The sequence below is a fragment of the Morone saxatilis genome, unplaced genomic scaffold (assembly GCF_004916995.1).
Source record: "Morone saxatilis isolate NCDOM2014 unplaced genomic scaffold, NCSU_SB_2.0 Contig10, whole genome shotgun sequence".
In the NCBI taxonomy this organism is placed as follows: domain Eukaryota; kingdom Metazoa; phylum Chordata; class Actinopteri; family Moronidae; genus Morone; species Morone saxatilis.
In genome coordinates, this window is record NW_023339652.1 from 10560750 (window position 1) to 10585943 (window position 25194).

Consider the following 25194-nt stretch of genomic DNA (forward strand, 5'->3'; position numbering starts at 1 on the left):
AGGAAAATGTAACAGAATGATGATAGTAATGGTGTGGATGGCTGATGTCAATCAAAATCAAGTGACATGATTAGTTAAGTACTGCCTGTTCACTTCTGAATGGAAATGTATCTTAAATAAAGTTGCAGGATTTTAAGTTAAAAGTGAAACTGTAAACATAATATATGATTTGTAGGAGTTCACTTTACTTAACTTGAACTTTCTCAGTGCAATCATGCAGACTTTGACTGTCAAAGTTAACTAAATGATTACCTTAAAGCTGCACTTAATCAATATTTTACATTAACAATGGATTTAATTACTATGAGTAATGTGAAAGGGGACGCCTCTAGTGACAAACCCACAACTCTCTCTCCCTCAGTTCTATGGAGTCTTTGAGCACATAGTGGAGCATTTAATGGCTAATGGGATTTGTTTTGCTATTTGTTTTGTGTACAAAACTTTTCTTGGTGCTATTTTCAGTTATTAAAAGTTCCTTCTTGATCAGTCTCACTGCAAGGTCCACTCAGTAGTTTTTCTGGATCTTATGTCTTATAGCGCCTTGTAGCACCAACAGGGGCGGAAAGTCCTTAAGGTGCTCAGAAAAACATCTACATCTCCAGGACAACTCGGAAACGTCATATGTAGAGGAAGATCATGTAATGTGATCAAAAACTCCAGAACAGCTGCTGTGTAAACTCTGTGGTGATAACCTGTTTTTAAAACTGCTTGTGGTGGGATCAATGTTCTACACCATTGCTAAATATTAATCCAGATTCCTTATTGATCTATTCTGTTAGCATTAATTAATTTGATTGTTTTGTTTCTTTTAAATCTCATTAAAATTATTCCTGAATATTATTTTGTCTCCCTGTGTTTACCCCTGGATTCGTTTTACTGTGCAAGTAAGCAAAACACACGAGTTTGATGTGAAAGATGGGACACAGTGAGACATTTCTGAGACACTTCTTGCTGTCTTCGATCGCGGTCAGTGGAGAGTGACAGGAATAATGGAAAAGACAGTGGGGGACTGAGGGGGGAATGTGCAGCCGATTTCTGACCTGGTGCTCTTTCTCTTTGATTTCTTGTTGGAGAGACAAAGCAGCAGCTTGCTTCATTGAAAGTTCTGCAGAAACGGCCATCAAACGGTGGTTGGTGTCGATTATGTGAGTTCGGAGCTTGTTTAACTGGAAGTAGATAACACACACACACACACACACACACAGATTAGATGAGTTTCGAACTGAATGCATTTAAACACATAAACAATGTTCTGATACACAAAGGCAAGTTGTGAACCTAATCATCCAATATGACTTCTACTGTACCTGTAGTTGCATACATGTACATAAATGCGTCTAGTCAGTAGATTTTCATATTATCATTAAATGCTTCCACAAGTTATTACATGTAATGAACCTTGTTCTTGAAGCTATTTATAAATGCTGAGAGAGAGAGAGAGAGAGAGAGAGAGAGCCAAGGAGAAAGGAAGAGAGAGAGAGACAGAGACAGAGCAAGTGAGAGTACGAGGAAACTGTAATGCTCGTTGAACTCCTTAATGCCCACTCTGCGTGCTCCTCACATGGACCGCACATGCCCCCTCAAACTAAGAGAGACACACTGAGGTAAAAAACTAGACTGAATGAAGTGATATAACAAGTGTTTTTGCATGTGTGCAAGAGGAAGTTGTTGACTACCTTCTTCGCCAATGAGAGTCTGTCCTGTTGGCAGTTCTCAGCCTGCTCGCTGAGTGGTTTTGAGAGCCGGGTCACCTGGTCCACAAGGAGTTCTCTTTCCAGCACCTGCCTCTCGCTCTCTGCTAGATTCACCTCCAGCTACATGCATAGTTACAAAGTGATTAAGGCCTTTTTTTTTTACTCCTACATAGTTCATAAAAGTGTCATAAAAGAAAAGGGAAAAAAATAAAGGAAATATGACCTAAATTCTATAAAGAGATACCATGTTCAGGGCTGGTTGGCAATGCTATTATACACACAGAGTTCTTGTAATGTTGTTTTGTACCTGCTCAATCTTCTTGACCAGTTCCACAGTTGAGTGGTCTTTGCCTTTTAGCTCTTTGTATTCAACCGTTCGATTCAAACCCTCAAGTGTCTTGTCCCTGGCTTCTGACAACTAAGAAAGAGACACAAAAACAGTGTGTTGGCAGTGTGTAAGTCGATACAGTTCCACATATAGTGTACAGACATATACAGTGCAATATATAATGTACATATAGGCCAAACTGTAGTCATCCAGTCACTGTCACTGAGGTTTAGTCATATTAAAACGATACAGTAATTCCTCACAGGACAGCACAATTCACACAAAGAAATAAGAAAACAACATGAAAGTATTAAAACGTAAGACGTCTAGAATTAGCCTGCTATTGTCTGTGTTTCAAGTGGCTTGTCCTCCAGGCATTTAAGACTCTTTTAAACGCTTAAGACATTTCTCAGCTAAATGTAGTGCCTATATGAGAGCTGCATCCCACTAGGTGACAAGTCACTGGCAACGCCTGATGAAAGAAATCAACATTTAAAAAACGCCACAGGGTCCCTCTAAGGGACTGGCTGTTTCTTAAAAACATTCTCACATCCCTTAAGACGATAGAAATAGAAGGGGATGTAGGGATACACAAGAAAGCATAAAGAAGAGTTAAAAGAGAGGAGAGAAACAAAAGGCAGGCAGGAGGACATGAGAAGACATTAAGGTTTAGTGAGGGGACAGCGCAGGCGTTTTAGATTCAGGCCTTTAAGCTGACACTCTTATCCTGAAACAGCTGCAGTTGGTGAGTGAAGGATTTAGAGTGTTGCTCAAGTAAATAATGTAGCGCTGACATGATTTATTGATAGAAAATTAACTTCTAAAACATTAATCAAAGGATCCCATGTGGAGTACTTCTAGCATAGCTATGGACCAGTCTTTTAATGTGGGTTTGCACTTTGTTTGTCTGGTCTAGCACACAAGGATGCACATAAAAACACAATAAACATTCCCGCTAATGGTTTCACACCATCCCACTAACCTACAGGTGGCAAGTATGTGCCAAGAATGCAGCAGTTTGCCAACAAAGGCAGGGGAGAAGAAGACTGCAAGCTAGTAACCAACAGATGTACAACATGCAGGATTTAAAATCATCAAAAGTTTTTGAACAAAGAAATATGAGAAAACATTTTTTGGTGTATCACAAATATCTGCTGTGCACTATTAAATGAATCTATCAAGCAAAAATGCCAAACTAACAATGGTTCCAGCTTCTAAAATGTAAGGATTTTCGGTTTTTCACAGCCAACCTGGAAGAAAAGCCAATACAAGCTTATCTTGTTTGTCCAGGCTTTGTTCAAACACAAATAACTTTGAACCCCCAACGTTTCGACAGATACCAAATATGTCAACTGAACTTTGGGAAAATGCGTATAAAATTTGTGTATCATTTCGACTATCTAATAGATCGGTGCAGCCCAAAAAACCCCAGCGTGGGAGTCTTATATACAGCAGTGAATGATGGATCCAGAATACATATGTGACACATAAAAAAGGTATTTAGAGGGGAAAGAAACTTGATGTTAAGGGGTTAACTGACTGAATCTGGGTTTTGGACTGTTGCTCAGAGCAAGCAGAGACTCTTTAAATAACTCCACACAGCTCTAGTACGTTTTCTGCCCTTTACAAACTAATGTTTAATCAACTAATTGAAAAAATGACACATTTATCAGAAGAGTATAGTATAGAATATAGAATAAAAATCATTTGCCTAAAAATCCCCCAACCATGAAGAGGATATGGGCTCATAGCTGCACCTGGATTCACTTGGTCTGTTATATGTAAATGGGAGTTTCTTTCTAATATCCACTATTCAATGTAGATTGTAGAGACAAAAGACAAATAATATGACAAGTGGCCTCGTAACCTGTGCGGATGGAAATGAGCAATTAAAGTAGCTACCGTATCTCAACAAGGGAGTTAATGCAAATGCCCAGTGGCCCCATTACAGCAGAATAAAGGTAGTCTATATATAAACATATATGAAGCTGAGGTGATCAAGGAACCATGACAAGGACTGTAAAAGGCACGTAAGCAGAAAATAGAAAGGAGGAAAAAAACAAATCAGATGACAGAAAAGAGAGAAAAAAGTGAAACAGAAAAAAAACAAACAGAGAAAACATGAAAAATATGAATAGATGCCTGGGGAGATTGTGAGAAAGAGACAAATATAAGATGAAGACGCAGTGATTGGATAGACAACAGAGAGCAAAGAGAGAAGTGGGAATGGTACGAGCTGAGGAGGAAAAATGTTTGGCGGGTCTGACCTGGCACGACCTGGCTTATGAAACAGCAGCTTTTCTCCACTCAGCCATACAGCGTGTGTGTACGTACATAACCTGTGTATGTTTACGTGCCTGTATCTAATGTGGGAGTTTATGTGTCAGACTTGAAAGACAGCGTGGAACAAAGTGATGATTCCCATTTCCCCTCCCTTTACGAAAGAGATTAATGAAGCCTCTCTTACACAAAGAGTCGGTGAGCCTGATTAAAACCGACTTCAGTGTTCAGCCCCTTAAAAAGATGCTTCTACCTCAACATCATGTGACTCAAGTTTGAACTTAATAGTATGACTGTCATGTGATTAAATGGGGGTGTTTGTAAGGCTAAAGTTGCAGATGCTCGAGAAGAAAAGAAAAAAGTTGAGAGGCAGACAAAACTGACAGTAAGCAGCTGATAAGCTGAAAAGCAGAGACAGAGATGAGAGTGGAGCAGATGTACACAGAGAGACTGATAAAAGGCTGACAGATAGAGGAAGATAAAGTGAAGAAAAGCAAAGGAAAGACGGCATGAAGGCCAGAGTGAGAAAAGGAGTTGGGGCGATAGGATGTGAAAGCAGACAAGAAAGACAGAATTAGAGACAGCCGAGAGATGTGGAGAAACAGGAATTGGGGCTGACCAACAGGGACCGGGGTTATCTGCAGTTTTCACTGAGAATATAACTTTGAAAACAAACCCGTGTTCATGGTGTAAGGAGTTGAATACATTTACAAGACCAAAATGAAGCACCAAAGCCGATAAATTATCCTATTTAATGCTGAACATAAAAATGAAGGGCACCAAACTGTAACTAATCATACTGACACTGAGGTTGAAATGCATTTTAGGTTCTTTGCACTTTTTGTGTAAGCAAGCTTAAAGCTCTTCATAGCCCTGTATAGCCTACGTTGATGCAAGACAACAAACCCACATAGCCCTGGTTATGTCCCATTAGCACTGACTCACACTACATGTTAGTGTCTGAGCATGTTATGTCAGGTACTGAGTCATTGTCCCATATCATGTAAAGGTAGGGGGTGAGCTAGCATTAGCTGTCTCTCTGTCATGGGTCCAGTTGTCGTGATGGCAAATGACCAGACTATCAATACCGTACTGTACCATACTGGTTAGCTTAGCACAAAGAGTCTCTGCTCTGGGAAAGACATAAGCCCCCCAAAAACTGTTGTCTTAAAACATTTTTGTGTACGGCTTAAACAAATAGTCAATAATTTAGTGAATTTTAGAGGGGCTGGAAGCAGATCTTGTCACCTTTGGACAGAATCAGGCTAGCTATTTCTCCCTTTTTTGAATCTGCTTGTCACAGCTATGTGGAATCAATCTGTGGAATCCTTTTTAAATCAGAGCATTAAAGAGAAAATGTCAAACTATTCCCTTAAGAATGTCAGGACTCAAAAGTTTGTATGTAATTCCAACAGCCACACAGACAGTAACCACACACACTGATATTACCGCTTTCAAATTACCAATGCTAACATCCTCACTTAGTAGGCCATGTACTAATGCCATCATGGCAGAAAAACTGATTACATTTAAATTCTTCTTTTGGTAATTACAACTTCAGTATAATCAGAAATTAGGATATAAATAAATACTTTGTGTTTGTTTTGACTGTTAAGCTTACTAATTGATATAGAAACCTCACTGCATAAGAAATGGTTTAATTTATTTCAAAGATTTAAATGCAGACGAACTTTTCAGACTACGTCAGAATCTGCAAATACCCAACTGAGACAAGTGTGTGCCCACTCCTCACTTCTGAGTCTGATTGATCTGTGTTCCACCCTCATATGTATCCACCCTAAGCCATTTAAACACCACATGATGGATGGGATACAGCGCATCTCTGTCACTCTCCTATTCTCTCTGCTCTTCAATCAATCTTTTTTTTTTCTCCGTGGTGCCCTCTGTCTTAACATTTTTATACCTGTCCTCCTCCCGCTGTTATACGCCGATGTTTGTCTTTGTCTCAGTATTCATCTGTCTCAGTGTCAGTGTCTCTGTTCTGCCTGCCTGCCTCTCTGTTTTCTTCATCTGACAGTCACAAAGAATAGCTGCTTTCTTGGCTCATAAATGCTGTAAAGCATTGTACATGTGACAATATCTACACAGAATACAATTTGCATATCATTTACATAATTTCTGCTCAGTTAATAGTTAGCATGATGGCTTTAAAAGCCACACAATAGATGGGACACTGAATGCTTAACAGTATAATAATAAAGATAAATAATGACCTTATTTATAAACCACTTTCCAAAATGAGGTTACAAAGTGCCTCACAATTAAAAGGGATAAAAGACAAAGGGACAGATCAGTAAAGCAGAAAGGTCAGTAAAGTAAAGCAGCACTAAAATCATCATCATAATAAGGTTATGTAAGGTTAATTAGCAGAACATGCGAGCAGAGGAGCTGAACTGAACCTTTAATAAGCCCCAAATGAGGAATATATTATAATTAAATATGAAAATATGCATTTTAACGCATCTTCTACATAAATATTCGACAGCAGGTCACATAATATTAGAAACACATGTAATATTAGTTAACTGATATACACTGGTAATGTAAAACTGAAGTAACGCTGCTCTGGAGAAGAACAGCAGAAAAGAAAAAGTATGCTGGGTTTGAGAAGAGCAGCGGGGCCAGTTCTGAAGGGTTTAGTGATGGAAGACATACAACCAACCATAATAATTAATAAAAACATAAAATAAATGAGAACAGATATAAAAAATATATTAAAAGTTAAGGGTCAAAATACATATCTTGTGGTAAGAAGAGATTTGAAGGGTTATACTGACTCTGCTGGCCTAAATTCCTCAGGGCAAATCACTCCTCGGCCTTGAAGCCCCTGACAACAAAAGCTTCACTTTCAGTCTCTGGGATACAGAAATAGTTATAAGGGAAGGTAAGGTTCCTGCCTGCAGGGGACCTCAAGCTTCATCCCGGCTCATAAGACTTTAAAATAAAGATAACTAGGGGCCAGGCCATGCATGACCTTAAATAATCAGTGAGTGCATATGATTTAGAGTTATCACCCCAGCTGTGAATATTAGCAGTCAGGGTGTGCAATGTAGGGGAAAAAGCATTTTTCTTTATGTCTTTTTAAAGCCAGTGCAGAAATCGGCCGTGGGAATCTTGAGCAGAGCTAACTTACTGGTGGTCTTACAAAAAGACGTCAAGGCTGGACTGCTGTGACACTGTCATTACTTCGTTTGGGCTACATGCCAACTCCTCTGAACACTTGTTTGAGTCAGCGAGCTGGAGTACTCTCGGGCATTTAGGCAGCAGTGTGAAGAGAAGTCAGATTTTAGAGGCGAGTTACAGACTTTCAAGGGCTGCAGAGCGGAGTTTTCATGCACACAACGCACTGTTGTTACAGCTTTATCTGCCTTTTTGTTATTTATGCGTGCATGCTTGCTCTCTACCTGTCTCACTTTAGTCTCTCACATATAACAACAGATTTACTTGCACAAGATGCGATTCAAGGCGGGTTTTCCCGCCGTAATAAGTTCCAGACGGGTTGGACAAAGATTTAAGAGAGGGACAAACAATATGACTCACCACTGTAGGGACAGTGCAGTATGTCAGCCTCACCCCATTATAAATCCTACTCTATTACTGACTGCGTATGTATTCTATAAATATATCAATGTGTGTATGTTTGTGTCCATGTAAATGTATATAAATATTCAACAGAGGACTGTAACGATATTTAGATGCTGCAATGGTATAATCACAACTTCACAAACACTGCTCTCGTCTCAGTGTGTGTGCTGATGCACGTGCACCTGTATGTGTGTTTGAGATTTCGACGTGCCAGCAACTCATAAACAAGTTGTAAATTCAGAATCCAACACCAACCTGTTTATTTTGCAGCAATTAAAATTCCTCAGAGCAAATGAAAGCCTCAGAGTATATTGAACTTCAATAGTCTCACAGATGGCCCGATCTATCTTTGTCAAAATTCCCCATCAAAGGGAGGGGGGCCGTCTGCAAAGAACAGATAAACTGGTCACAGATGAATACAAATACACAATATATATAATAAATCGACAGCAAGGCAGCTGCATGGAAATTGAATTCGCATAGAAAATGAATTCGCAGGGAGAATGAATTGAGTTGGCAAGCTTCCTGCAGTAAGAGAGACCCCTGTGATTCACTTTTTTTTGTACCCAGGGGAACTAAGCAGCCGTAGGAGAGAAAACAGCGTTTTAGAGAATGATTTGCTATTTAAACACAGAGGAGAGGGACAAATACGGAATGAGTGGATGGATGAACGCATGGGTGGATGAACAGAATTGATTCAACTAATAAGGGATGTAACTGTTGATCGTTAGAAAGTTCCAGGAGTTGCATGTGTATCCAAACACGAGTCTACAGCCATGCTAACGGCTCTGTGTGGCTCTACTTAGGCACACTAGTGAGTTTATGCTAATGTCAGCATGCCAACATTCTCACAAGGACTGTTTACAGGTGTTTAGCAGGTGTGATGTTTACCATGTTCATCATCTTAGTTCAGTGTGTAAACATTTGCAAATTAGGACAAAATGGCATTATTGTTTTCCAGGTTTATAGTTATGAACCAAAGTACTGGACATATTAAAATAGACCCGAAGGTGGCACTAAATGAAAAGTTGAGAGATCATCAAAGTTATAACAATGCATCCTGAGGGATGACATAACAGCTTCCCAGGAGTAAAGCTCAAATTAAAATCTCAATTGCCCCCGGGGGCTGGCTGCATTATAGAACTCTGCCACCTCTATGTTAGCCAAACTAAAAAAATCAAAGTACATGTCAAAAAAAAATTTCCCCAAAGGTGGTTTGGTGAGAAAGATGAGGTATGCTGATGAGTGTTCATTTTTCTGATGCATTTGGGTTTAATCAGTTATTTGATTCTATAAAAAAAAAGAAAGGGTTTTACATATGATCGACAGCTGGTCCCTGGTCGTGAGTTGGCCGGTTGTATGGGCAGGACCTCGACACCGTGGCTCCAACCCCGATCACTACTGTGCAGACTCCAAATGACACCAGAACAAGATGGCAGCACCCAAATCCAGGATACTTAGGCTTAATACAGTGGGAGGATTTTTATACAGTCTACAGTCTGTACCAAATTCATCCAATCCATCCAATAGTTAGAGATTTTTCACTCAAAACCTCAAAATGTCAACCTAATGGTGGTGCAAGAGGACCAAGAGGTTTATTAAAGCCATTAGGATTTCACCTCTGAGGATCATGAATGTCTACAGGTAACACATTTTTACAGCCATCCATCCGACAATTGTTGAGATATTTCAGTCTGGGTGAAAGTGGTGGACCGACCAACCAACCACCCATAGAGCCACACCACTTGCAAAGCTAAAAAGGAGAGAAGGTAGGAATGTTCTGTATCTACAGCCAAACGCAAGGTCAGTCAGAAAAGGGAGAAGATAATAATGTGAGAAAGGAATGGAGATTGGGAAGGGACTTTTTGGAAAAATAAATAATCACTGAAACAAAAACCTTAAGAATGTGTTGAGGGAACAATTAAAGGAAGGGCGGTCAGACAAAGGTGAGGGAAAGAGAACAAAACCAACATGAGAAAAACAATAGAAAATCAGAGTGAAAAAAAAAATGATGGCACCAACAAGGCCTCTTGTAGCAAATGATAAACAGCAGAAGGAGTAAACAGATGGAGAAAAGGGAAAGGGGCGTTTTTCAAAAAAGCAGCACATGGTGAAGTCTGTTCCAACACTGCGTTCATCCAAAAGAGCACAAGACTCAGATGAGAAGTCTGGTCCAACAGCGAGTCAAAACCAGTCACTCTGATCCAGAGCAGCAACACACCCAATCCCACGACGCAGCAACTGGCAGGGAAACTCAGCGTGTGTGTGTGTGTGTGCGTTTGTGTTGCCTCTCTCAAATCTCTCTCTCCCTCTATGTGTCTGTCACTCTCTATGTATTGCCAAGTCTGTTGAATGTGTTTGTATATTTATGTTATTTATTCATGTGTCGCAGTCTGTCTCAGTGAATACTGTGCAGTGTGAGGTTGTTTGGGTCTTGGTTTAGAACCTCATCTTCTTTCTGTCTGTATAGTTTGGTTGGCAAAAGTAGCGTTTCTGTCTCTATTCAAACCTCTGAGAATGTCCGACCACAATCAGTTCACCACCACACAATGAAGCCTCTGAAAATAGGGATAATATTGACCAGCTATGATGATGAGTGATCAAACACAGCTTAGAATACAGTAACGGTGTCCAAACCGAGGAAAAACACATTCTCACAAATGTACAGTTCTTACAGTGTTGTTCTCTTTGGGGAAGTGATGGAGGATGTGTTCATGCTCGCAGTAAAATAAATAGAAATAAAGAAATAAAATCCATCTGGAATATCGTCAAAATAAATACTCTCACTCATATTTACTGTAAGTGAAGTAGATATGAAGACTGACTCTGTTCATAAGATTGAAATGAAAGCCTAGTACATTACACTAGAGCAATTCAGAAGTCTCATTATACAGTGAAGCTTTGAAAGTATTTCAAAAACAGATCTGCTCATTAGTAGTGCTCTGAGTGAAATGTCTGGTGTCTGCACATTTGCAAGTATTGTCTTCTGGAGCTTGTACTCAGCTGTTCTTTTTGGAGTTCCCCTTACTTAACAAAGATACACATACAGTTGAACAATAGTTTGCAATACACTAGACACATACAACTCACAGGTACACACAATCATTTGATATTACAAGATCCTATGAGGACTCTCCACTGACATTACATAAATCACATAAATGTCTAAAAAATTTTTTAACAGCGTGCAGGAACACACACACACACACACACACACACACGTACACAGCTGGACAATGGCCTGCAGCACTGTTGGATAAAGTGTCTTGTTTGGACTTGGACATGAATACAAACACACACACCAAATTTGCAATTTTCCAAGGAAGTTCTTGCACCCACACCCACAATTTGTTTTTTTCAGTGCTTTTACCATCTCATTACACCAGGAAGGTCAATTGACAGGCCTAACTGCTTTCAGATAGGATTTTGAAATCAATAAGCTAGGCCACATCCAGATGTAGTCGGGGTCAAGCTGTGATTGGACACTGGGGAAATGTGGACAGCGGCATAACCGAAAGCAAAATCTTCACAAATTAGTGGATATATGAGCAAAGGCACTTTAGAGAAACTGTAGGGGCGCTATAGAAGACACACCATACCTGGAGGAGGATAGACCTAACACACTAGACCTAAATAAGGAGCACAAAACTGTTCAATAAACTTGTACTTTGCTGAAACTTTTAGGGACTATACAGCGGGGTCTATTAATAGAGTTTTCATTTCTTGTTGGCAAGGAATGAGAGACGATACAGTGAAAGGGGAAGTGGGCGTTAAGAGACTGTCACCAGGACACTGTCAACACTCTTCACACAACAGAAAGAAGATTTTAATGAATGATTTCCATGAAACATCCTCAACTATTTTAAAGTACACAGACATCTTTCCACCCACACCTTTTGTTTTTCAAGTAATTACTGCAGTTGTGAAAGTTTAGTGGATTTACTTCTTTTGTTAAGGTGTTTTGGTGAAGGTGACTAACGGCAGATTATGAGGGAGTTCAGATGTTGAAAGGCTTTTGAACTGTGGCTGTTTGCCTGCTAATGTCTGTAAGGATGTGTCTGAGTGCGTAGGTTTTATGTGGTATACTTCTCCCACCTCTATCTGCAGCATGGTGATCTCTCCCTCCAACTTTTTATTGAGTGGAACCTCCTTTTTCTTCAGGTCTATCTGTCTCTTCTCCTCATTAATCGTCAACTGCAAGTCTTTCATCTCCTTCTCCAGGGTCTCCAGCGCCATGTTGCCCTTCGTAATGGCCGCCCCCTGGATGTTCACCTTTTCATAGTAGTTCAATAACACCTCCTCATGCTCCAGGAGCTGAATGCCACTGTAGGTAACACACACACACACACACACAAACATTATTCGACATATAGTTTAGATCTTCTACTTGAATGTATGCATTATGTAACCTCCTAAATATACATACAGTAAATTGCGGCGCTGTATGGCCGTTTCATGATTCTTGTTCATTTCCAGAAGTGATTTCTCCTGAAGGTTTATCATTTGTGTGAGTTTCATCAACTCCAGTTTGTTGTCCTCACACTCCTGACTGATCTGACGTTGTTTCCAGGCAACCTAGAAGATGTAAAACAACAACAAACAAACAAACAAAAAAAAACACTTTTGAACGACATTTGTTAGGTGCGTGTTCTTGCTTTGCTTGATAGTTCTTACGTGTCATTCTGAGCCATTTTGTTCTTTTGTAAATACAGTTTATCCTTTTGCATTTAACTGCCGTTGTGTTCCTCTTTCTGTTGTAACATGGTACTAGGCTGACTTCAAAACAACTAAGAAACAACTTAGAGTAGACATCACAAAAGTTCAGTTTTAAACTTTGTGTGTTTCATAAGACTCTTAAGCAGTAATGCAAAGATAAATACAGGGGAACTGGATGTGGGTTTACCTCCTTAACTCTAGAGCTGTCTAAAACAAGGTTTAAGAGCTCTGCTAGAATTCTTGAGCTCACTCAAAACAACTACAGCAGCTTCGACTCAGTTTGTCAGTTCAACTCTGGGCCCCCTTAATCACATTAGTCATTATAACATATTTAATCTGTTTAGTTGAACTGTTGAATTTCTGATACTGGCTTATGGTTTCAGTGTGTTTCCCACAGTGAGTTTTGACTGGTATCACCTCTAATTGTGTGTGGCTGTGTGTGTATGTGTGTGTGTTTTTGGACCTTGGAGATGTCATTGAGCAGTTTGTCCCTCATTTTGGAGCTATTAGAGATCTTCATACGAGCCTTTGTGAGTGATCTGGAAAGAAACAATATCAGAAATGTGATGATTACCAAACAAATGCACTGGTCAAGTGATAATAATGAAATCTTAATAAATATAACTCACATTATTATTGTCTATGCCTTCTTTACTGCATTAGTATGTATTATAATAAAGCTAACATAGACGACCCTCCCTGTACGAAACACATGTACACACCTGTCCTTGTTGATGACAATGGTACGTTGGATCTCCGTCTCATTCTCCTGCACCTTCACCTGCTCCGTCAGCTCTGTGATTGTCTGTGAGGCAATCTGCTTCAGCTTGACGTACTTATTCTTCTCTTCCATGATCATGTGGCACAGCTTACAATACTGTGATACTCTAAGGACGGAAACACTGTTTAGTACTGAGCCTGTTCTTGACGAAGACCTGGCTCCTATCAAGAGCAGGTTTTTGACATTTTATTCATAACAGTGGTCTGTTCCAACTAGTGGTAACTGTTTATTCTTTGTTATAATCCTGCTAGCTACTATAGGAATTATATACAGTAGGATTTATATCCATAGCTAATGGCTGTTGTTAATAGCTGACAGATATTTAGAAATGTGGACATAAATGTAATGTAATCTTAGAGTGTAAAATCAACTATGTTCATCACAAATTATCAGTGAATCAAAAAATTGTTATGACAGAACTAAAGTCTAACGCAGTGTGACATTTCATTTAATTTAAAATGTACCATGTAAGACGCGAGTTGTGAACAATGATTGCTAAATATAGAACGTTTTTTGCACAAGTACAAAGAAGAGATACACAATATCTAATTATCTTCCTGTCCTGTTTGCGCTTGACTAGATAGTTTTCTGAGCGAGTTCCATGTCAAGTGCAACCGCATCAGACTGTAGTCTTTGGTCGTGACATAACTGAATGTACTGCAAGTGAGTCTAGTGTTGTACTGGGTGGTGCCAGATGCATTAGTCTGCATCTGAACACTGAAGTATGACCAATTAGTAAGTTATGGTTTTCTAGCCAGACAACAGATGCAGATGTCTGAATTAATTGTGATCCCAAGCTGTTACACAGATCAGAGGAGCCAAACAATTAACTAGGGAATCTATTATCACATCGATATACTGTATACAGGAATTCAATTTGCTGCCCACACTGCTGACCAGTTGACCCAGTATGCAGAACTACCATACTGCCGCTGCATATTATTCAAAAAAGTTATCTGTAATGACATTTCTGAAAAGATTTGTGCCATGAAATCTTAAGATTCATCTCCACATTATGCAAAGAGAGAAAAAGTAAGAGAGAGGGACTAAGACTGAGAGACAGGCAGGGAGCAGGAAGTTGCTTGCCCTAATACTACCTACTGCATTAAAAGCTTAGTACCTTCTCTGTAAGCAAAATCCTCTTTGTTGTGACACCCAACTTTGCATTTAATGAAAGGTGGCTGACAAGGAAATAAAAAAGAGAAAACAGCAGTGACACCTGCGCTGGAGCATAGTATTCAGCTTGTTGTGGTCCATGATGATCAAGTCCTTTTCTAGCAGCTCCTGCTGGATGTGCTGGTTCAGCTGCTGTAGATGGAGTTACACAGGTAAAACTACAGTATCATCACTTCTGTGTGTGTGTGTGTGTGTGTGTTTATGTTTGTGTGCTCACAAACATCAACCGTCAATCATATTTGTGGGTATAATTTTCTTTTTTTATATTGCAGCTGCTGCTTCTTTTCTACCACTTTGAATGTGTAAAAACAAACAATAAATTAGCTGATCAGCTCCAAAATCAATCAATGAATTCACTAAACCAGGACTGCTTGGGTCATTTTGACTCCATGAATCTGTAGTTGATACTTTATTAGGATGTTTTGGAGGGGGAAAAAAATAGCTACTTTTGATTTCAGTAGAAAGGAAGGATCTCGTTTGAAGCAATGTGAAAAGGGAGTCCATTTATAAGTCATTTCTGCCCAAAAATGTCCCTCTTAGACCTTATCTCAAATGTAGCTAAACTAAAATTGCCTAGTCCCTCTATATTTTTTCAAATGATTCTGAAATGATCCCACTGTGGTGACGGTAATATTGTTAGGGCAGTAAAGCCTCGACATTTGCACTCTTTGAAATTGTGTCATTTTTGGTTGCTCTGCCCTGCTCCTGTCACACCAACATCAAGTGTGCCTAAAATATAAACCTACTTCAGTTCCTCTTTGATGTTTTTTGACACATTTATGTGTAAAATGTGCGTGTCTATGTCTGCACAAGTTATTAAAAGCACTAATGATGACATCAAAACCTATTTTAAATTAACCTTTGTGTGTGTGTTGTATGTTGTATGTGTGCGTTTGTATTGCACCTCGGCTCTAAGCAGTTCACGGTGCTTCTGGCCCCTCTCCTCGGCTTTGATCTGTGTCAGACATCTGAGGTTATGGAGTTCTTCTCTGAGGCAGTTTGACTCCCTCAGCAGCCCCTGAATCACCCCATACTGCTGCTTCTTCTGGCTCTCCTCCTCAGCTACTGATAGCTGGTTGAACACATTTCACTTTTTCAGTTTTCAGGCACAGGGTTACAATTTGACTGCAATTGAAGGGTGACAGTGGAATGTGACAAAGAGGACTAAAAGTAATTTAATACCAGGAAGATATTGAAGCATGGGCAGACCTTTGCCATGTCATTAAAGTTTTGTCCAACTATGTGACATAGAAGGACTTCCCATTTCATTATTTTCTCATCCTAACTCTGAAGATACTAAAAAAGGAAAAATATCAAAAGAAATTTTACTTTTTTTTCTTTTTTTTTTTTTTACTTCTTTTCATTTTTTCAGACATATATAACTAAGAGAGTTAAACACATAAACACTTTGCTGTCACACTTTCAACAAAAAAGAAAAAAATTATAGGCTTCAAACTGATGGATTTGTTAGAGGGCTACTGCAGGAAATTGCAATACATTTTGCAGTTGCTAATGATATCGTGTCCACCCACGCACATTGTTCCTACCTGTTTTTCAAAGCTGACTTTGAGAGCATCCACCTCTTTCTGAAGCTCCATCCTCTGCTGAATACTGGCCTCTCTTTTAGGAAGAGCATCTAACTAGGAATTCAAGTCAGAATGTAAAGTCAAAACAAAGTTTGTTCAAATGTTCAGTGTGCATACACATCCGCAGTAAGACAGTCCTGGATATTAATAAAAAGCTGTAAAAATGTATTATCATTTGTTTCTTTAATTGTAAGCCATTAAAAAGGAAATACCACAAGGATCCAGTACAAAATTAACAAACTTCTGATCAAATTCAGTCAGTGCATATTCAACCCCACATTAAACATTGACAGCAAAATAATTAATACTATATATCAGAGCTTCTCTGATAGCCTTTTGATGCAGTGACACTGAAAGTGCTCACTGAGACTCATAAAATATGAATGCCTTCAGGCGCTGGGATTGCCCCTCTCTGCAGGGTTGCCAGACCTTGTGTTCAGTGTTAGGAGCTACATTGCTCCATATTTAAAAATTGTTAGTCCCTTGAAGTGGAATACGACTAAATCAGTAGGTTTAAGAGTTGCAATACCACAATTTTATTTCAGCTACATAGATGAATACCATCACTATTTTAAGTCCTTGTTAGGCCTCATGCTGTGTAAAGTTTAGGACACAACATTGTGTAAATATCAAACCCATCCATCACATCTTATTTGAGATAAATGTGAAGCATTTTTGTGGTAAAACCACAGGCGGTTGAATCCTCATCTAAACAGCTTTAACATTCAAATTCATTATGAGTAATTGTTCATGTGAGAGTCGTCATTGATTGACAGATTATGGAAATGAATGAATCATATTGTACAACTGCTTTTGTTTTCAATGTTTCCTCAATGTGTGAATTCCCTGGTATATCATAGTGATTTCCTTTCATACTGTTATGTGCTGACACATTTCCCATGTCTATCCCCCTCTTCTTCTTCCCTCCATTTTCTCTTTAGAAACTGTGAACATCAGTAAAATTACAGGAAGCTGAAGAATACAAATGAATACTTCTGGTGTAATGCAGATTAAGAGTTTTATGGGCTGATTAATGTCACCATGACATTTACACTCAAAATGTTCCCACACCTGTGTGTGTTCCCAGCCAATGTTCCTAACCAAGTGCCAATACCAGTAAAAACATAATGTTGCAAACCAGGAGGAGTGTGTTTTAGCAATGAGAGGTTTAGTGGTATCGGTTTAAATTTTTTTAAACATAATTGGAGTGTATTTTTATGAAAAATAACAGAAGCACTGAGGTGCTAAAAGATGGCAGACCACTCATGAATATTCCAACTGCTTCAAATTAGAGCTGACCTATAAATGAATGTAATCTACAGGTCACCTGTGCCTGCAGCTCATTGTAGATGGACTGTGTGCATTCTAGCTGCTCAGTGGCCGTGGTCAACACATGCTCCATCCTCTTGAGGGCTTGCATCTGCCTGAGGAGAAACACAGGCACCTTTAAAATATTTATCATCATCATAAGGCTTTGCCTCCTACACAAACTGAGGAAACTCCAAATTAGGCTCATTATATATGGATTACTCTCAGATGTACTCTGAACTTTTTGTTTAACTTGTACTAATCCACTGTGTAAGATTTTTTGCTGTATCTGAAAGTACATCAAGGAGCTAACAAAACTGTATATACAGTATATAAAAAGGTGTCCAGTAAGGGCCCTTGCGTACAGTGTGTATTGATACGTGGGGACTCATTTACATGTACAATGCAACTCAGTTTCACTTTGGTACCTATTTTTCTCTTTGAGCTGCACAGATTGGCTCTCGTACAGGTGCTTCCTGTCACACATGATGTTCTGCAACTTCATTTCCAGGATACCTCTGGTGATAAAAAACACAAAGATTTTTTATGTTAATATATTTAACTCATTATTTTTTGTTGGAGTGCTGTCATCATTGTGTTCATTATTGACTGTATTAGGAGTTAGTACCTGTTCCCTGTTAATTCCACCTCCTCCTCCCTTTTGACCTCCTGCTCTTTCAGCAGCTGTCTGCACTCCCTCTGACTGGCCTCGACTTGAGCCCGGAGACCCAGCAGCTCCTCGTTCAACTCCTCCTTCTTCAACCTGAGGGAGTGGTTATGCAGCTCCACCTCCTTCACTTGCTGCTCCATTTCTGAAATCTCTGTATTTAGCACTTCCATCTTCCTCAGTGCAGCTCTAATGTGTTTAGAAGGATGATATGTTAAAATCATACGATGATATGTTCAAATCAAAGAACAAGGGTAAGCACTGTACAAGACCAGGAGTATCAGTTTATTACTCGTCACTTGCACTGCAAGAGTGCATATCTTATGAAATAACAGCATGTGTATCCATATTTTACACACACCCCCCAGTACCCCTCAGCTTTGTGAATTTCAAATTACAAGCCGTAGCTCACATGGCTCATACAGACAGCTGCACTGCATCACTTGCAAGCCAAATATTAATTTGAAATAAACATAAAAGAGACTGCAGTGAAGCGGCGAATGGAACCATTCTCTGGTAATGAACAGGCTTCCGACTGCAGCTGCACTTAAAACAAAAATTAATTATCTCTGATGATTAATATCTCTTTTTCAAAATTAAATTAGAAGTATTGACACCTTTAAATTCTTAAGAAGAATTTGACTGTAAGTTGCATATTTTAGTCCAAATGAGGTTTGTAGCAACAGAGAGGAAACCGAACGATGAGTATAAAGCTAAAAGCCAATACTTCTTGGAGGAAAATTGAAAGGAAGAAACTGATCTCTAGATTCAGTTTTGCCCAGATTCTGTATTTGTTTTTCTACTCCATGGGAGTTCCGATCAAAAGTTTACACTAAGCAAAAACAATTAGTAGAATGTGCTCTTTCCATTATGAAAATTACAGTACAATAACTCAGTGTTTATCCAGTTAAATCCAGCTCTTTTGTGTATAGCAGGAAAGAGACAGATTACAGAAGGATTTGAGCTAACTCACGGAGGGATTGTACAAATCAGGGGGCAACTTCATTTTCTAAAGATCTTTCTACCGTATTTTTCTTCTCAGTGTTACTGGCTGATTTTTATTCCTGGTGTTTGAATCATTAACTTTCCTGCTCTTACCCAATAAAGAGTATTAAGGGGTTAAATATACTTACCCCCTCTTAGAGCGTTTCCGTTCGGTCTCCTTTAAAATCTGGTCAGGTATGCTGATGAGCTGGGCTTTCTCAGCCTTGTTACAACACACAAAGACACACACATATACACACACACACACTGTAAAAAGACTGATGATTTGTTATTCTATTGATGGTGTGCTGTAAGCTGTAAGCACCACTCTCACATACACACACGCGCTCAGACACAGACCTCTTTGAGCTCTATGATCTCCTTCTTGTCTTCCAGCTCTTTCTGTTCTTTCAATATCTGCATTTCATGGGCTTCCACATCTTCCATCAGGCCTCTGCGCAGGGAGTGAGGGCAAGACACACGAAAAGTTTGCTTATCGGAACAATTTCGATTAACAGAACTTAAAATATTCAGCCGCACTGCACTTATTAAACGGACAATAAAAGCACAGTGAATGAAACAGAAATTCTATTTAAAAAAAGCACGAAAAGAAAAAAGTCATGAAGACAGAGTGTACACCTCTATCATTCTGCAGGGTAATGTGAGAAAACTGCATGTGTGCTCTCTGAACAGCAGTTAGATAAAATACCTGACTTCCAGTTGTCTCTGGGCAACCTCTTTCCTCAGATCCTCGTATTTGTCCTGCAGGGCCTTTGTTCTGCTCTCCAGCTCCTGGCGGACCCAACAGCAGCATGAGCATTACATCACTTATGAAGAGTATTAGTTCAATGATGAGTGTTTAACTGACCTCAGGCTGCACAGGCAAAATACTACTGTTTGATCCTACCTCTCAGGGTCTTTGTTTTCTTTCGCATGGATTTTAGTTTTTTATTATCATAGATTTTTGTCTCAAAAAGCAAAATTCTGTCTTTAAATGTCTGATGATGAAAAAGTCCTTTAAGTAAAGTTGTTTCAGTACTATAACTAGTTTTAGTTTGATGCCCAAAACTGAATTCTCATCATTTTCTGCACAACAAAGATGGATATGACCCATTGTTAAAAAATGTTGGGTTACATGGAGTCGATTGTACAAGCATAAGTATGAATATAAACAACTGCAACTAAACCAGCTGTTATTCATTCAACATGATAGATTTCATGCACTTTAAAGCTAGTTTGTGTTTTTTTTTCCTCCCCTCCTCTAGTATCCACAGCAAAAACAATTAGAAATGTATGTGAGGCCTCTACTATGAAACAAATAGCTCATTAATCATGTTTGACAAGTGTATATGTGTGTTTGTGTGTGACAGAGAGAAGAGAGGGAGAAGAATGCAAAGTCCCCCGGGCGCCTTTGAGTGTTTCATTAAAGTTAATATCACACTTAATGCTGTAGGTCTAATGGGAAAAGTTCCTTTTACACATACACTCTCTGTGAGATTAACAGAATACATTGCCTGAACTGTTCTGGTAGAGGTAGCAGTTTCTGTTGATGTGATTTAGTTGATATTTGAACATTATTTGACCACACACTTGTGGGGCTGTACATCTAAAGGATTGTTCATGAGTGGCAGCTGTGAAATACATTTGTCCACACAACACTGCCACTCGATGATTCATGTTGAGCAGTCAAAACACAGCAACTGTTTTACTGCGATACTTTCTCCCTATAGAGTAGAAAACCGCCATGTGTCACTAGTTCTACAAGTATTTTGTTGACGTAAATTCACTTTTCTAAGTTCACTTTTAATGCAACTCAACAAACTGGCATCCGAGTTGAGGCCATTGGTTGTTACTCAGCTTTCTTCTTGTTAGTTCACCCATGAGCCACCTTGACTCAGTAGTTTTAATATGCTATGGAAATGAGGCATGAGAGCAGAACTGTAGTACATCTGGAATGTTTTGTTATTGCAATCAGTAATTAAACGGTAGTTGCATAATTAAACCCCAAAAGTAGCCAAAGATCAAAAAAATGTATTAAAGCTGCTGAATTTATTAATCAAGCTCCAACTCTAACCTCCTTTTGCCATTAGTGGCACAGGCAACAGAATTTTGATTATGTTCGACGATTGGAGAATTGTGAATGCTCCTTGAGACTACCCTAAGAGTCTAATGTTCATATTCTTGAACCTCTGATCAGATTTTTTTCGACACAATTGCTGAAGTTTTTAGTGCTGATGATTCAACAGCTACTGCATATTTTTTATGTCCATCCAAGTGTTGGAAATGCTCAAACTGCACTTCACTGTAGACTTCTGATAGACTAAATCATAAAAGTGATACAGTATTAATATGCCCCACAGCATGATACGGTACATACTGAAACTGGGATTCTAGTATAATATGTGAAGGAAGGAATGTTTTTATTTATACTGTAAATTTGTTCTGTTTCACACATAATAAAGAGAATCATGTATATTAACGATACTATAAATATTACAAGTATATTACAATATAGTGTGAACATTATTACACTGCATTTCTTTGAGTTGGAGCAGAGGCATACATTCATACAGGAGGTGAGAATGCTATCAGCAACTGTCTGTGAGTTTATATGTTTATGATATATTTGTTTTAACCTTTAAATAATACATTATGCTTCCACCCTATATGTGTTTCTGCTACATCAGTTGCCTTTGTGGATGATTACCAGCCATTACTAACTTAAGTTGCCCGCTTAGACAAAACAAGGATTAAAACTCATCCTTTTGTCTGAATGGGTGCTTGTAATATAAAGTGTTTCAGTTTCACATTGATTTAAACGGCCCCCAAAAAGAGCCAATGGCAAGTCTTCATACTGAGGGATTAAGAATGGATGGAGGCTTAAAGCAAAACTCATATTTATCCCCTCTGAAGACCGCTGCTGCAGTAATAATCTACGTCTCTGAAACTACACCTGGATGTTGCAATGATGAACTTACAGCAGGTTTCGGCCGAATCTCATTCTCTTTCTCCAGATACCGCTTCTCTTCCCAGAGACTGCATAGGGGTGAGGTGAGGTAAGGTAAGGTATGGTGAGGAGAGGTAAGAAGAGGAGAGGAAAGGGGAGGAAAGAAAACAAAAATGAATGTGTTATTAGGAGAAGTAAACATGTTTCAGTTCCTGGTTAAAAAAAGAGAAATACAATGAAAGGAACAGTGCAGTTTCCAGTTAACCAAAAGAATGAAGAGCACATATTCTTAAAATGGGTGTTTCTATGTTTCTATGAAACCTTTCTCATATGTGTGTGTGGATAAAAGAAAACCTCTGCAGTATAGGATACCATAGACACACATACTGTAAGATATAAAAGATCCATACACATACTAGCTTTCCTCATACATAAACAACGAAGAATCACAAATAAAGTACCAAACACAGTATAAGCGTGCATATAAATGAATATTTCATCTCCCTGCGGCACACGCTTTTTAAGCAGTTGATTCAAGTTTGTACGAAATAATTTCAAGTCAGCTCTGTCATTGTGAAAAACCTTACAATGGCATGTCGTGTACAGCTACACGTTCCACAGAGTAGATGATATTAATCTTCTGGACAAGTTGATAAATTGGATATTAACCGATATACAGAGAAAGCTGCACCAATGCTAAAATATAGGACTGGAAAAAGTGCTGAATTCCTGTGTATCTGTTTGGCTAAAGATAAAAGGACGCAAAGATTTTAAAAGGCATATTTGCATGGTGAGCATCTGCTTGTCATATGCAGACCGCTAGCCATTTGGACAAGGGTGGAGAAAGGAAAGAAGAAAAGTCAGGAAGAGGAGGATGAGATTAGGCCAGAGGGGATGAAAGAGAGGGCAGAAAGAGAAATGGAGGTAATGACAGGACAAGAGAGCTCACTACCAGAAGCTGTCACAAATAATATGCACATTCAGTGTCTAATATTGTCTATTACCACATCCTCTGAGAATGCTCTGTAAGTGGTTTCCATTAAATATTTCAATTACCGCTGTGCCTCAAACTCTCTGCCTCAGTGTGTGTGCTCTGCACTAAAAATCTGTGTCCTATCATATCTTTGCAATACATTGGTGAGTTTACATGCTGTGAGTGGTTAAATATTGCTAAGGCCTTCCAGGAAAGAAGAAGAAAAGAGATCTGCTTAAAAGAATATGAGGCTGCTGTTGAGTAAAGTAGGACTATTAGGAATAATGGACCTTAACTCACTTTATTTCTAGGAAACATCCATGAGTTGATTACCAGTCAAAAACATATTTCTTCCGCAGATTTTTCACACTTTCCTGTAATTTGGACCTTTCACAACTCCCCTTCAACCCCTTCATACTTCATATTTTAGAAGAAACCTAATTCACACTTTAACATGATAAAGAGAGGAAAGGGTAGTGCCTTGTTTAGTTCAGCTTTATCATAACCTTTTTTCTTTTTCAGACATTGTCAATTGTTCAAACCTGCAGTGATGTCTCATGGTCTCTTTTGCTCTTGAACTTACTGACAATTTAGCTTAACCGACAGCTGGTGTGTAAAAGGCTCAAAGCAGCTGAAATGACACAACACATTTTTGCCCTTAAACCGACAGTTCAGTTACTCAAACTGACATTTCAACTACTTTCAGAGCTCACCGTTCAACTGACAGCAGTTAAAATATCACAGTATTTGAGCTGTCATTGCTTACAAACTGACACTAAATATTTACACTGAACACACTCAAACCGTCTCTGGTGCTTCACCTTCAACGTGCATTTCCACTGCTTTCATAGTTTACAGTTTGACTACTTATATTTCTTACACACAAACTGACAATTCAACTGCAACGGCATACAAATGTGTCTATTGGTGCTTCAACTCAAGTTTCAGATTTTTTCTTCTTGTTTTTACAAGAACTTACACAAAGATTTGTTCTTTTCACAAGAAATTGGGGTGTCACAAGTTAATTTCACTTCCCTATTATGTGCCTTGGTGGCTTTTTTGAGAATCAATGTTCCATTAAGGATTTAATTTTAGAAAGGTTTTTGATTGACAGGTGTCTCAGCCTATTGCAGTTAGTTGTAGTGGCTGTACCTTGTTACTACTGCCTCAAACACATTTGAGTTTTGTTCCGTTTTTGCTTTTTTGTGTGAATTTCTGTTATTTTCACTGTTTCAATCTAAAAATGATTCAGTCCATGAAGGAAAAAATGCCCTTTAGTTCAACAGGCCACAACCTTAAGACCTATGCAAATTTTAATGAGGGGTCACAAGTAGATATTGCTTTGCTTCCAACATCTTTGGAAACTACTGGTGTATGTTATCATGTTGCTTAGCAATGTTCCAGTAACCTCTCTTTGGCTTTTGAAAAGAGTTTGTGTATGAGGGAGATACTCGAGTGAGTGCATTATTTTCCACTTCTTTGGGTGTGTTCGACCCTTTGGACACACTGATAGTGGTGTTGAGTGAATAGGGGGAAGGAAAAGAGGAACCTGCAGCCGAAAAGAGGAAAATTGGTTGCGATGAGAAAAGGGACTCGTGGGATCGAAAGGAAAGGATTAGAGGAGAGGAACAGAAACGACTAAAGGACTGATCCAGTGCAGAGAGCTCAGATGAGCAAACATGTCTCCAGAGCAAACATAAAAATCCACTTAAACCTGGTATTTGTATCATGAGTGGTGTCCATGAAAAAATGTGGCTATACTAAAAACAGAAACAATGTTTAATGTTGCAATGGCAACAAAGGCACTCCTTACAATAACAGAACATTTCCTTCTTATTACAGTGAAGTTTCAGTGGTACAGAAAAAAAGCTGTAGCCAAGCAACACACACACACACACAGCACCAATACGCGGAGCAAGACACACCTACACACACACACACACACCCACACACACACACACACACACACACACACACACCACACCACACACCACACCACACACACACACACACACACACACACAGAGTTTTTCCAGTTAAGTAGCTAGGACCAAACAAAGCTGAGGCTGAGCTACAAGAGGCAGCATCTTTGCAGAGTTTTCATTAACCTTTAGAGAAGGTGAGGTGAAAGCATATAAGACAAACACC

General features: G+C 39.0%; 1 protein-coding gene across 1 annotated transcript in view; it reads right to left on the reverse strand.

The window, feature by feature from the left end:
• Nucleotides 1-25194, reverse strand: part of ccdc146 (coiled-coil domain containing 146) — a gene marked incomplete in the record, with an annotated part of 44189 nt that overhangs the window by 2858 nt on the left and 16137 nt on the right. The window contains 17 exon segments of the mRNA XM_035674900.1: nt 1041-1166; nt 1677-1814; nt 2002-2112; nt 12004-12232; nt 12335-12483; nt 13088-13163; nt 13347-13511; nt 14625-14713; nt 15486-15653; nt 16129-16221; nt 17495-17591; nt 17904-17993; nt 18104-18331; nt 19276-19349; nt 19487-19580; nt 19836-19918; nt 22105-22162. Of these exon segments, the coding sequence (XP_035530793.1) occupies nt 1041-1166; nt 1677-1814; nt 2002-2112; nt 12004-12232; nt 12335-12483; nt 13088-13163; nt 13347-13511; nt 14625-14713; nt 15486-15653; nt 16129-16221; nt 17495-17591; nt 17904-17993; nt 18104-18331; nt 19276-19349; nt 19487-19580; nt 19836-19918; nt 22105-22162 (2068 nt within the window).